Source organism: Salvelinus namaycush, chromosome 25, assembly GCF_016432855.1.
Source record: "Salvelinus namaycush isolate Seneca chromosome 25, SaNama_1.0, whole genome shotgun sequence".
Lineage (NCBI taxonomy): Eukaryota > Metazoa > Chordata > Actinopteri > Salmoniformes > Salmonidae > Salvelinus > Salvelinus namaycush.
In genome coordinates, this window is record NC_052331.1 from 31,667,140 (window position 1) to 31,682,214 (window position 15,075).

At 44.3% G+C, this 15,075-nt stretch overlaps 1 protein-coding gene across 2 annotated transcripts; it reads right to left on the reverse strand.

Moving 5' to 3' along the window:
* Positions 1-6,999: 6,999 nt before the first annotated feature.
* Positions 7,000-8,312, reverse strand: LOC120019992 (angiopoietin-related protein 4-like). 2 transcript variants are annotated; one of them, XM_038963410.1, is made up of 3 exons: positions 8,211-8,312; positions 7,851-8,129; positions 7,000-7,697 (listed from the first exon to the last, which is right to left on the reverse strand). In XM_038963410.1, the coding sequence occupies exons 2-3, from the start codon at positions 8,059-8,061 to the stop codon at positions 7,513-7,515; spliced, it is 396 nt and encodes a 131-aa protein (XP_038819338.1). In that variant the 5' UTR covers positions 8,062-8,129; positions 8,211-8,312; the 3' UTR covers positions 7,000-7,512. The 2 variants fall into 2 exon arrangements, with proteins under 2 accessions (XP_038819338.1, XP_038819337.1); XM_038963409.1 differs by lacking the exon at positions 8,211-8,312 and having other exon boundaries at positions 7,851-8,204.
* Positions 8,313-15,075: the final 6,763 nt, after the last annotated feature.

The window sequence follows — 15,075 nt, forward strand, 5'->3', positions numbered from 1 at the left end:
ATGCTGCCATTTCATGGACGAGCTCGCTGGAAGCAAGGGTGCTTGGATGTGATTGATGTTACAGATGCCTTGATGTTACTGAGGAGCCTCTGTAGGCTCTGCTGCATGAAGCTTTAGTAGCCATTTTGTGCACATGTTAGTGATGCAGCTGGAAATGGGAAGTTGAATTGTATAATTTTTTTAATATCAAATGGATAATCAAAGTAACCGTTTACCCTTTGGCTACCTTTTATTGATAAAAACCACAACATATTTCATTTGACATCCTCTATGATAAATCCACCTCACTGTCTTTTCCACGTGTGTGTAGACCCTACAGAAAGTGAATTATGACCCTTCAAAGTCAGCATAATAGCCTGAGTGTCACAGGAAGATAATGATCAATTGGCTCAAATCACACGGGCACCCAGGCAGTATGTCATTCGCACTCCAACAAGATTGAATAAGGAAAGCTGAGCATTTGATATCGGTCGATCACGAACAGTAAGACGTTGGATGTTCCTTCCTGTCCCTCACTCTATCTGAAGGTGTTATAAAGCACATAAGCAGTAAGCCTGACACCTGACCAGATTTCTTGGTGTGAGTAATTGAAGCTGACGGAAGTAAGCCACTGGACCTAGCTCGCTGTAAGATGACTTAACTTCTAATTTTGGGGAATATGAGAGGTCCATGTGCATGGTGCCTCCAAGAAACTGCTGCTATACTTTTAAAACTTGGCTCAGTCTCAACCCTGGCCTGCCTAGGGAGAGTTTGCGTCCTTCGGGTATTCCTGTAAAGTAAATTGGTGAAATATTGTTTCCTCGCTGTGGTGGAAAAATGGGGAATGCAAAACAAGAGCCAGGGCGTGTCACTACTTTTCACGATGATGGATTGGCTTCAGTACTGAAGGCTTGATAACATGAACAATTATATAACTTGGTAATATGCAAATAATTGAAAGGGACAAATAGCACACATTGATTTGATAATCATGTTCAAACTCAGTTGTATCAGCAAATTTTCGGTCAATACAATTAAATGGAAGAACCCTTACTCAGCCTTACTATGCAACATCAAACAGAAACAGTGGCTTCAGAAAGTATTCATACCCCTTGACTTATATAAACAAAATTATGTTACAGCCTGAATTCAAACTTGATTAAAAAATGTATATAATTCTCACACATCTACACATTAAAAATATGTTCTGTGTTCTAGAAAGACCTAGCAAAGCTGCAGCTGGTTCAAAACAAAGCAGAAGGCCTTGCCCTGAACTGCAGACACAGAACTAACATCAACAACATGAATGATAGTCTTTCATCAAATCAAATTGTATTGGTCGCATACACGTATTTAGTAGATGTTATTGTGGGTGTAGCGAAATGCTTGTGTTCCTAGCTCCAACAGTGCAGGAATATCTAACAATACACAACAATACACACAAATCTAAAAAGTAAAAGAAGGGAATTAAGAAATATAGAAATATTAGGACGAGCAATGTCGTAGTCCGGAGTGTCAAATCAAATTGTATTTGTTACATGTGCCGAATACAACAGGTGTAGACCTTACAGTGAAATGTTTACTTACAAGCCCTTAACCAACAATGCAGTTCAAGAAATAGATTTAAGAAAATATTTTCAAAATAAAATAAAAAATAACATTTTTATAAAATTACATAACAATAACGAGGCTATATACAGGGGGTACCGATACAGAGTCAATGTTAGTCGAGGTAAGGTTAGTCGAGGTAATTTATACATGAAGGTAGAGGTAAAGGGACTATACAGGGATAATAAACAGAGAGTAGCAGCAGTGTAAATACAAAGGGCGCGTCAATGCAAATAGTCTGGGTGGCCATTTGATTAATTGTTCAGCAGTCTTATGGCTTGAGGGTAGAAGCTGTTAAGGAGCCTTTCGGACCTAGACTTGGTGCTCCGGTACCGCTTGCCGTGTGGTAGCAGAGGGAACAGTCCATGACTTGGGTGACTTTGTACTCTTCCATGAACCTTAGTGGCTGCTGCCCTATGTACGTAGTCATGGAACACTGGTCACTTTAATAATGGAACACTGGTCACTTTAAATACCGTTTACATACTGTTTTACCCACTTCATATGTATATACTGTATTCTAGTCAAGGCCTATCCAATTTAACTATTGCTGTACATATACTATTCTTCATATATACTACATATTCTATTCATATACTGTCCATGTTGTCTATACATCCCATCACTCACACACATATATACACACACTGGGGACAAGCTTCCTGCCATCCAGGACCTATATACTAGGCGGTGTCAGAGGAAGGCCCAAAAAATTGTCAAAGACTCCAGTCACGAGGTCCTTGATGATCTTCTTGGACTTCCTGTGACACCAGGTGCTGTAGATGTTCCGGATGGCAGGCAGTGTGCTCTGACTACTTCTCTTCTAGTCTTTTTATTAAACATTTGTGTGTTGAAAAGGCCTAACCACTTGTATAATCTATTTGCATACACTTCAAACAGGCACACAGTGCATTTGGAAAGTATTCAGACCCCTTGACTTTTCTACATTTTGTTACATTACAGCCTTATTCTAAAAATGATTAAATTACATTTTTTCCTCATCAATCTACACACAATATCCCATAATGACAAAGTGAAAATAGTTTTTTTCCAAAAAATCTATCAATCAAATTAATAATTGATATGTGGGATTCACGTCTCCATCTCAACCAAAAATCTAAGTTAAAAAGTAGGACTAAATCAAATCAAACTTAAATGCACTTTAAATAAAGTTTGATTTGATTTAGTCCTATTCTTTAACTTAGATCTTAGGAACTTAGGAATTAAAGCCAGACTTAGTCAGTGGTAAAAATGGAACTATCCAAGCAGAAGATACATCTACTTCAAATGTTGATATTTGGTTGCGTTGACAACCAAACTCAACTCAACATTGATGAATTTGCAAATCCTAACTATATATGAGTGATAAAGTATAGTCACATTTCATTTACTCAGTTAAACCTACCCTTTGGAATGACTTCGATAGCAACAGTGAATCTATTTCATTTTTAAGTGGAGATTTTAACAGTCATTCTCACAATAGCACATTGGTAATAGTCAGTATCATAGCAAATATCATAGCTAGGCAGGCCTTGGTTAAAACCTTGGATGGGAAACCAAAGGGTAGCTGTAGATCAATCACCCAGTAGGTGTAACGGCTTTCCTCCTCCTCTTCATCCGAAGAGGAGGAGCAGGGATTGAACCAAAATGCAGCGGTTTGATACGACATGATTTTTAATAAACAAAACAGAAAACACGACGAACACTTGAATAATTACAAAACAACAAACGACGTAGACAGACCTGGACGACGAACTTACATGAAACACGAAGAACGCAAGAACAGGAAAACTGACTACATAAAACGAACGAACAAACAAAACCGAAACAGTCCCGCGTGGCGTAACATACACTGACACAGGAGACAACCACCCACAAACAAACAGTGTGAAAACACCTACCTTAATATGGCTCTCAATCAGAGGAAATGAAAACCACCTGCCTCTAATTGAGAGCCATATCAGGTCACCCTTAACAAACATAGAAACACACAACATAGACTACCCACCCAAACTCACGCCCTGACCGTCAAACACATACAAAATAACAGAAAACCGGTCAGGAACGTGACATAACCCCCCCCTCAAGGTGCGTACTCCGAACGCACCACCAAAAGTCTAGGGGAGGGTCTGGGTGGGCGTCTGACCACGGTGGTGGCTCAGGCTCAGGGCGAGGTCCCCACCCCACCATAGTCAATCCCAGCTTACGTCTCCCCCTCAGAATGACCACCCTCTTACTCCACCCACTTAATTTAAGGGGCAACACCAAGATAAAGGACAGCTCCGGGACAAGGTAGCTCAGGACAGAGAGGTAGCTCAGGACAGAGGGATAGCTCAGGACAGAGGGATAGCTCAGGATAGAGAGGTAGCTCAGGATAGAGGGGCAACTCCGGACTGAAGGGCAGCTCCGGACAGAGAGACAGCTCTGGACTGAGGGGCAGTTCTGGATTACTGGCAGCTCCAGGCTGGCTGACGGCTCTGGACGCTCATGGCTGGCTGACGGCTCTGGACGCTCATGGCTAGCTGACGGCTCTGGACGCTCATGGCTAGCTGACGGCTCTGGACGCTCATGGCTGGCTGACGGCTCTGGACGCTCATGGCTGGCTGACGGCTCTGGACGCTCATGGCTGGCTGACGGCTCTGGACGCTCATGGCTGGCTGACGGCTCTGGACGCTCATGGCTGGCTGACGGCTCTGGACGCTCATGGCTGGCTGACGGCTCTGGACGCTCATGGCTGGCTGACGGCTCTGGACGCTCATGGCTCGCTGGCGGCTCTGGCAGATCCTGTCTGGTTGGCGGCTCTGGCAGATCCTGTCTGGTTGACGGCTCTGGCAGATCCTGTCTGGTTGACGGCTCTGGCAGATCCTGTCTGGTTGGCGGCTCTGGCAGATCCTGTCTGGTTGGCGGCTCTGGCAGATCCTGTCTGGTTGGCGGCTCTGGCAGATCCTGTCTGGTTGACGGCTCTGGCAGATCCTGTCTGGTTGGCGGCTCTGGCAGATCCTGACTGACGAATGGCTCTAGCGGCTCGGGACAGACGGGCGGCTCTAATGGCTCGGGACAGACGGATGGCTCAGACGGCACTGGGCAGACGGATGGCTCAGACGGCGCTGGGGAGACGGATGGCTCAGACGGCGCTGGGGAGACGGATGGCTCAGACGGCGCTGGGGAGACGGATGGCTCAGACGGCGCTAGGGAGACGGATGGCTCAGATGGCGCTAGGGAGACGGATGGCTCAGATGGCGCTAGGGAGACGGATGGCTCAGATGGTGCTGAGGAGACGGATGGCTCTGGCCGGATGAGGCGCACTGTAGGCCTGGTGCGTGGTGCCGGAACTGGAGGCACCGGGCTAAGGACACGCACCTTCAGGCTAGTGCGGGGAGCAGGGACAGGGCACACTGACCTCTCGAAGCGCACTATAGGCCTGGTGCGTGGTACCGGCACTGGTGGTACCGGGCTAAGGGCACGCACCTCAGGGCGAGTGCGGGGAGAAGAAACAGTGCGTACAGGGCTCTGGAGACGCACAGGTGGCTTAGTGCGTGGTGCCGGAACTGGAGGCACTGGGCTGGAGACACGCACCATAGGGAGAGTGCGTGGAGGAGGAACAGGGCTCTGGAAACGCACTGGAAGCCTGGTGCGTGGAGTAGGCACTGGTGGTACTAGGCTGGGGCGGGAAGGTGGCGCCGGAAATACCGGACCGTGTAGGCGTACTGGCTCCCTTGAGCACTGAGCCTGCCCAACCTTACCTGGTTGTATGCTCCCCGTCGCCTGACCAGTGCGGGGAGGTGGAATAACCCGCACCGGGCTATGTAGGCGAACCGGGGACACCATGCGTAAGGCTGGTGCCATGTAAGCCGGCCCAAGAAGACGTACTGGTGGCCAGATATGTAGAGCCGGCTTCATGGCACTTGGCTCAATGCTCAATCTAGCCCTACCAGTGCGGGGAGGTGGAATAACCCGCACCGGGCTATGCACACGTACAGGAGACACCGTGCGCTCTACTGCGTAACACGGTGTCTGCCCGTACTCCCGCTCTCCACGGTTAGCCTGGGAAGTGGGCGCAGGTCTCCTACCTGCCCTAGACCCACTACCTCTTAGCCCCCCCCCAAGAAATTTTTGGGGTTTCTTCTCGGGCTTCCTTGCTAGCCGCATACCTTCATATCTGCGGTTTTGAGCTTCATTCTCCGGTTTCCAGCCACGTCTCTTTGCTGCCTCCTCATACCACCGCTCCTGGGCTCTCGCTGCTTCCATCTCCTCACGAGCGCTGCGATATTCCCCAATATGAGCCCAGTGTCCTTTTCCCTCCAATATTTCATCCCATGTCCAGGATTCCTGTGTAGCAGGCCACTGCTCGAATTCACGCCGCTTGGTTCTGGTGTGGTGGGTGGTTCTGTAACGGCTTTCCTCCTCCTCTTCATCCGAAGAGGAGGAGCAGGGATTGAACCAAAATGCAGCGGTTTGATACGACATGATTTTTAATAAACAAAACAGAAAACACGACGAACACTTGAATAATTACAAAACAACAAACGACGTAGACAGACCTGGACGACGAACTTACATGAAACACGAAGAACGCAAGAACAGGAAAACTGACTACATAAAACGAACAAACAAACAAAACCGAAACAGTCCCGCGTGGCGTAACATACACTGACACAGGAGACAACCACCCACAAACAAACAGTGTGAAAACACCTACCTTAATATGGCTCTCAATCAGAGGAAATGAAAACCACCTGCCTCTAATTGAGAGCCATATCAGGTCACCCTTAACAAACATAGAAACACACAACATAGACTACCCACCCAAACTCACGCCCTGACCGTCAAACACATACAAAATAACAGAAAACCGGTCAGGAACGTGACAGTAGGAGGTGCTGCCCAGCCTATAGTTTTACTTTTTGATTAGTGGAGATATAACATTAAAGTTCTGAGGATCTGTTTTAAAGGTACAAATTCAACATATTTTATACAAGGTTCGGCTTGGTTTAAATTTGGTTACCGTGAAGAGATAATACTGTCGTTGAAATTTCACCCTCAAAACAACAGTTGATGACTTTTTCAAATCCAATGCATTTTCCACGTAGATTCCATGTCACAATACGTTGAGAATTAAGTTGAAACAACGTTGATTCAACCAGTTTGTGTCCACTGGGAAGTTAATTTGACTGTTTTTGAGTTGAATACTATGTTCATTTTACAGGGTTTTTTTCTTCGAGTTGGCAGCTATGTTCATTTTACAGGTTTTTGTTCTTTGAGTTGGCTGCTATGTTCATTTTACAGGTTTTTTTTCTTTGAGTTGGCTGCTATGTTCATTTGAATGTTACTCCATTTTGGCCTTTGGCTGACTTATGAATTGTTTCTCTCGCTGCATCAGTGTGTTTAATCAGAGATCAGACAGCGAAAGGATTTTTCTTTAAATCATTTTTATTGGCTGGTTCAAGCCAAAGAGGACAGTATTCAACCTCTGGGAAAGCTCTTACCATTCAGAAACCTCCGTCAGATGGGTCTTAGCATGTGGAAAATGCTTGGTTTCTTGCGACACAAAACATGTTGGAACTCACCTCATTCTGTTCCATTCATTAGTCCCAAGGCTGAGCGTTGCTTTAAACAGTGATTAAGAGTGAGCTCATACCACAGCTTTGGTGAAACACTCTTGCTAACTTTCCACTGCTAGATTCACATGTACATGTACTTCTTAACTTTTTAAACATTGTTCGGTTTTGTCTCTAGCTGAGAGACTTGAAGACTTTTGAAAAGTATGAGTTATTTTGACTTTTATGATGGCCTTGGCTCTGTTGGAAGTCTCACTGGGTGAAGCCAGGACTGACTGGGTAGCTTACCCAATTCATCGGCTAACCACCTCTAACAGTGTTTCAGTTCAAGAGGAGAAAATTTGTCAGAATGCTGAGCGTCTCTCCTCTATGACTTGTTCTCGATCACAGCGGGGGCGATCATCATGACGGTGGTCTTCAGGGGATAGTAGTGGCCACGCCAGGTCTTCCAGAAAACCCCCTGCTTCCTCTGATGCCTCTGTTTGGGAGGAGGGCTCATGAAGTAGCGGCCGTTCAGGTTGGAGCGTCCACAGTTGCTGAACCACCAGCCACCTGGAGAAAGAGAGCAAACATCTGGTTAGATTAGCATTGGTGCTACATTCCCAATTTGAGTCATAGAGAGATAAACCTTAGACTAAATACATCTTAAATCTTAGATAAAATTCAACCAAATAGTAACTTTGAACTTTGAAAGAGGAGACGTACCAGAGAGGTGTTCGGCGCAGCTGATGTCATTGTTCTGGTCATTGTCTTGGTCGCGGATGGAGAAGTGCAGGCCAGAGGCCTCGGTAGTCAGGGCGCCCTCCAGGCTGCTGTTGGAGGTCTCTTGGATGTGGAGGGCGTAGTGGCTCTCCTCCCCGCCCAGACGGATGGGGTACTGGATGGTCTCAGAATCACCCCTCCAGTCGGAGAACATGACGTTGAGGATGTAGTCTGCATCTTTGGCCACAGCGTGTATCTTCTCAAGACCAAGCCAGAACTCACCTAGAGAGAGAGAGTGCTCAAAACAAAGACAAAGACAAAAACACAACACGGTTCACAAACTCTTTTGTCCAGACTTCGTACCTCAGATAGTCAGTATCAGTACACGTCATCAAGGTCTGTGTTCTAACAGTGCTTTGGCCTTTCCCCTTCGCTGGCACAAATATCCTATTTATAAATGACTCATTCAACTAGAATAAGAGCCTCTAGTTTCATATCTCCAAAGCCTTGAACTTCAAACTGTTATGTCGGCCAGCAGACAACATGGAGCTTGTTTGTGAGCTATGGGGCAAAAGTCCACCCTGCCTCTGACAACTCCACTTGTTTTCTACTGAGGGAATTCACACTTGTGACTCTTTTTATAATATTATTCTGTAGGGACATAATTGCATAACATGTTTACCTTTTACTTAATAACTAGGTCAGGAATCAGGATACATCTAGTTTCCCTATCTGGGTTCCCTATCATTGGCTTCTTCATTGTAGCTGGTTAATTCTGCAACTACGGGAACTTCGATGTCCTCAGGGTCAATTTTGGGGATTTTATTTAAAAAAAAAAGTTTTTATTTTTTATATGTTAAGTTCACACTACATTCACCCCATATTTTTTTCAACACCTCTCTATCAAGTATTTTAGATACCTTTCAGATGCATTTTACACCTCAATTTCACTGTTTTGCTCTTGTCCCTGACTCACACTTATGAGCTTCTACTATGTTTTTCTATGAGAAAACATGAATAATTACACATTATGTAATGTTATCTCCTAGAGAAAGAGTCAATTAAATACAATCTGTATCAATATTTATTGTGAGTATGCCCTTTATATTGCTATTTCCACAAAATATACCTGTCCTTTGGTAGTGGTGTCATTTCCACCACTGAGGGCAATTTTTATTGTTAGTCATTTCCAAACAGGCTACAATTTCTTTAATTTGTGGTAGAATTTAGATTTGTTAAATATATTTGATGTATTTAGTGTAAACCATATGCTAGCTGTAATACTGGCCAAAGCATTCTAAGCAGTCTGTCATTTGTCTCCAAAAACAGCAGAAGCGTCATTTCCACCAGTCATTTCCATCACAAACTTAACTGTGATGGAAATGACAGAACGTGGTGGAAATGACAAAAATCCATTATGTTATTACTTGTTACTTTGTTTTTTAAATTTAGGTTTATTTAAACATGTAAATTACTTGAATCTAGAAAATGCTCCAAGGTGTGCACAATTGGAAAACATAAGTAGTATTTTTCTTTGTTTTTAGAAGATGCCACATAAAACAGCACAGAGGTCACAGACATAGAAACAAAATAAAAAATTATCCTATACGATACCAGGAACATCTGCAAAAAGACAGGGAGAAATACTGGAAGAAAAAAGAGAAGGGAGAAGTGATATCTATCTCTGAGTTTACAAAGTGAGAACAAAGAAGCAAGAGATGGCAATGGAAATGCAACCAATGGAATAGAAGACAGACTTTAAAGAGAACAGTTGCAATGGAGACCTACCTATCAGGCAACACAACACCTCAGTCACCAGATGACTTGCAGCCAGAACATGAGGCCATCATACCTGCCCCTAACTTACCTGCCCCTGATGCACTCCCCGATACCCCTTCCTCATCATCTGCAACAGGAATGAGAAGTCTAATACTTGCTGGAAGGAAAAAGGTTGGAAGAGGTCGCTCAAAAACATAGAGATCTTTGCAAATGTCAAACTTGATAAAGCTTAACGGAAAACTGAGAAATACAAAAAAAGATATGATCAACTGATGAAGAAAATGAAAAGACAAGATTTACCAAAGACAAAGACAAAACAGAAAATGAAGGGAACTCCGAAAAACTTGAGAAGGATTTGTTGTTTCAAAATGCCATCATTGCAGAGTAAAAGCAAAAGTATAAAAAAATGCGCAGTGCCAAGGACAAACAAGTGGCAACATCCTGAGAAAGTATGGCCTGGTCAAAGCTGCAAACAGAGAATTTGGATTTTCAGCAAAAGCATTGAGGGAAAATGAAAACAGGCCAACAAGTCTTCAATACTCCAGGAAAAAGCAGTGTAACATAATTAGCACAGCCACAGAAGAGAAAATCACTAGATTCTATGAACGTGATGTCAACAGTAGAGCAACAACAGGGAAAAAGGACACACTAACGAGGAACAAGAGAAAAAAAGCAGAAGTGCTTCTTGAATGTAACAATTCAGAACCTTTATCAGGATTTTAAGAGGGATTAAAATGTCCTACTATGAATTCTTTAAAATACTTATTTTTGGGTTGTCAAGCCAACAGTCCAGGATAGGGACACATGTCTCTGCAAAACCCACGGCAACCTCCAGTTCATGGCAGACAAACTACAGCATCACAAAGTGATCAGCTGCAGCAACAATGACAACCTAATCGAGTCTTTGTGCTGTGAGAACCTGAAGAAAGAGTGCATGTACAGAGAGTGCTCCCTTTGCCAAGCCAAAGAGCTTAAACATCTGACTTTGATGCTGGTGAGCAGACATTGTGGTTTGAGTGGAAAAACTAAGCTGAAGAGAGAGAGAAGACAAACAAAGAGGGAAACATGGAGAAGTTCCCTTTACATTTGACAGTATACGAAAAGGTGTGTGGCACACTACAGATTCTACTGGAGGACTTCTCCGAAGGATTGAAAGAGAAGTTGGGGAAACACGTGTACAACATTCCACACCAATACTCCAAACTGAGAGAATTAAAAGAGAATCTGCGGAAAGAGGAGATCATTGTGCATATTGACTTTGCAGAGATCTCAGTGGCGCAACTTTCACTGGGGACGGGGGGGACATGTCCCCCTCACATTCTGAAATTGCATTTTAGTCCCCTCCAGTTTTATAATTTGAATGTGTTAGAAAATGAGGCAACGGTTGTTTAGAGTGTTTATCCGACTGGATAAAACAAATTATAATATTTATTTCCCCCCACTTCTAAAACCAAAGTTGTGCCACTGAGAAAACTACCTGTGTAAATACACCAGTGAAATCCAGGCAGTTCACTTTGGTGATTCTCACAAGCAGGTGACCCTCCACACCTGTGTTGGACATACCACAAATGATACCGTTTCACTTTGCTCACTGAGCTCTTCTATGCGGATGACCCCTCTGCAATCTGGGCTCATCTCTCAAAAACACTGGCCTACTTCCTTGAGCTCTGCCCACTTTTGGAATTTTACTTTTTCTTAAATTAATTAAATGTTCTACAATGGTTGTTGTTCAAAATGTTTGCAATAAAATATTGTTTTCATTTTTTTTTTTTACATAGATGTCATTTCCACCACACTTTGTCATTTCCACCACACCCATATTTTTAAGTAAATTAGTATATTATGTAAATTTACATTGATTGATTTGTTTTAGACAGGGAAATCATATGGTTGTTATCATAATCTCACAAAAAGGTTGGGTGGAAATATCTTATTTTTTTATGATAAATACATTGTTTCAGCTGTCACAAAAGCAAGTTTATACATTCAGGCGTTGTGTTGAATTATTAATTTTAGGAAAATCTTAAAAAGCACTTAAAATAATATTCAATACAAGTTCATGTACAAATGTATAAGAAATGTGTTGTAAAATAATTGTGTGATCATTTCATTTTCAACAAAAATTGATGTTCAATGATGTGATGGAAATGACATTTGTCTATGGCTGTCTGAGAAAAATGTCGAAAATATATAAATTCCTGAATAGTACGATCGCAGCCATTATCAGATATTATTTCTAGACAAATCAAAGACGATTATAATACTGGTAAAATGGTGTTTCAATACATTTTAATTTCTGAAAGCTTGCCTTGCCAAAGTGCTTGAAGTTGCAGAATCACCCAGCTCTCCAGGTCTGTGAATGCTGAATGTTTGCAAATAAAGGGGCCTTATTGTGAAATGGGTTTATCAGTAGTTGTAAACCTAAGAAAGATAAAGAGTTAATGTTGTGCCCTAGTCTGACCTGCCCGAACAAAAGAGAGCTCCTTGCTTAGTAGTAAACATGACCTTTCTCCCAGTTCCCAAGCAGACTTCCCCCTCAGCTGCCTGGTCTACTGATTACATGTGCCTCTCCTCAAATTCCACTATCTCCTCAAATTCCACTACCCCCTCCACTCCTGCCTTCGAGTTTTCTCTCTCCTCCTCCTCCCCTCCTGTTTGACATACCTCCCACACGTGCAAAGCAGCCAGTCAGTGACGTAGGAATGCATGGCCACTGCATGCACAGGGAATGCTCAGAGAGTACTATAGGGACAGCAGGCTCATTAAAAAGACACATGTAAAATAGCTGTTTACACATGTGGGGCTTCAATTTCACACATTAAACCATATTTTCACATGTATTAAAGAATAATACGTTTTCACCTCACGTGAATTGCAGTTTCACATGTAACATTTGAGGTTTCACATGTTAAAAATGTTCACATGTGAACATCGGATATGCAATTCCCCATGTGAAAGTGAGATTTTCACATGTGAAACTGCAAATTAGATGTTTTTACATATATTTTTTTTCACGTGAACTTGTAATTCCACATGTGAAAATCTAATTAGCAATTTCCCATATAACAAAACTCCACGTGTGAAAATCTCACTTTCACATGTAGAATTGCAGATTAACATGTGGGGTTGAAATAATGGTATTCTCCTCACGTCATTTTTTTTTACCATGTTGCAGTAGAAAAGTTTCCAAATGTGGAATTAGGGTGACCACAACACTTGAGTGTGCTGTTTCTGACCAGCTCTCTCGCTATGATCTTCTTGACCCTAACCAGACAGACTTCAAGACATCCCAACCCGAGCCCTCCGTTCCACTACCTCTGGTCTCTTGGCCCTCCCAACCCTGCGGGAGGGCTGCTCCCGTTCAGCCCAGTCAAAGCTCTTCTCTGTCCTTGCACCTAAATGGTGGAACAAATTTCCCCCAGCCTCTTTGAAGAGTACACTGCATGGTATGTACACTATGTACAGTATGTGGACACCCCTTCAAATTAGTGGATTTGGCTATTTCTGCCACACCCGTTACTGACAGGTGTATAAAATCAAGCACACAGCCATGCAATCTCAATAGACAAACATTGGCAGCAGAATGGCCCGAACTGAAGAGCTCAGTGACTTTCAATGTGGCACCATCATAGGATCCCACCTTTTCAATAAGCCAGTTCATCAAATTTCTGCCTTGCTAGAGCTGCCCCGGTCAACTATAAGTGCTGTTGTGAAGTGGAAATGTCTAGGAGCAGCAACGGCTTAGCCGCAAAGTGGTAGGCCACACAAGCTCACGGAATGGGACCGCTGATTGCTGAAGCGCGAAGCGCATACAAATTCTGTCCGTCCTCGGTTGCAACACTCACTACCGAATTCCAAACTGCCTCTGGAAGCAACATCAGCACAAGAAGTGTTCGCTGTGAGCTTCATGAAATGGGTTTCAATGGCCGAGCAGCCGCAACCAAGCGTAAGATCAACATGCGCAATGCCAAGCTTCGGCTGTAGCGGTGTAAAGCTCGCCACCATTGTACTTTGGAGAAGTGGAAACGAGTTCTCTGGTGTGATGAGTCACACTTCATCATCTGGCAGTCCGACGGATTAATCTGGGTTTGGCAGAGGCCAGGATAACGCTACCTGCCCGAATGCATAGTGCCAACTGTAAAGTTTGGTGGAGGAGGAATAATGGTCTGGGGCTGTTTTTCATGGTTCGGGCTAGGCCCCTTAGTTCCAGTAAAGGGAAATCTTAACGCTACAGCATACAATTACATTCTAGATGATTCTGTGCTTCCAACTTTGTGGCAACAGTTTGGGGAAGGCCCTTACATGTTTCAGCATGACAATGCCCCCGTGCACAAAGCGAGGTCCATACATAAATGGTTTGTCGAGATCGGTGTGGAAGAACTTGACTGGCCTGCACAGAGCCCTGACCTCAACCCATCGAACACCTTTGGGATGAGTTGGAACGCCGACTGTGAGCCAAGCCTAATCGCCCAACATCAGTGCCTGACCTCACTAGTGCTCTTGTGGCTGAATGGAAGTAAGTCCCTGCAGCAATGTTCCAACATCTAGTGGAAAGCCTTCCCAGAAGAGTGGAGGCTGTTATAGCAGCACAGGGAGGACCAACTCCATATTAATGCCCATGATTTTGGAATGAGATGTTTGACTTTTGGCCATGTAGTGTATCTTAAATAACTCTCATCCTTCTCTGCACCCTCTCAGGGGCTGGGTGTCTCAGGCTCTGCACACTCTTGGATTGGATCCTGCCTGGCAGACCGCTCCTACCAGGTGACGAGGAGAGGATCTGTGTCTGCACCACGTGCTCTACCTACTTGTGTCCCCTAGGGCTCGGTTCTAAGCCCTCTCCTCTTCTCTCTATACACGAAGTCACTCGGCATTGTCATATCCTCACATGGTCTCTCCTATCACTGCTATACGGATGACACTCAGCTCCTTTCTCCTTCCTCCCTTCTGACACCCAGTTGGTGACACACATCTCTGCGTGCCTGGCAAATATCTCAGCTTGGATGTCGGCCCATCACCTCAAGCTCAACCTCGTCAAGACGGAGCTGCTCTTCCTCCCACTCCAAGACCTCTCCGTCACGGTTGACAACTCCACAGTGTCCCCCTCCCAGAGTGAAAATAACCTTGGCGTGACCCTGGACAACACCCTTCCCTGCAAACGTTCTCTGCAAAGATCAAAGCAGTGACTTTCTCCTGCAGGGTCATCCTCTACAACATCCATCCAGTGCGACCCTACCTCACACAGGAAGCGGAGCAGGTCCTAATCCAGGCACTTGTCATCTCCCGTCTGGACATGGCTGGCTCCCTACTTGTGCCGTCAAACCCCTGCAACTTATCCAGAACGCCGCAGCCTGCCTGGTGTTCAACTTTCCGAAGTTTCTCATATCACCCCGCTCCGCCGCACACTCCACTGGCTTCCAGTTGAAGCTCGTATCCACTACAACACCAT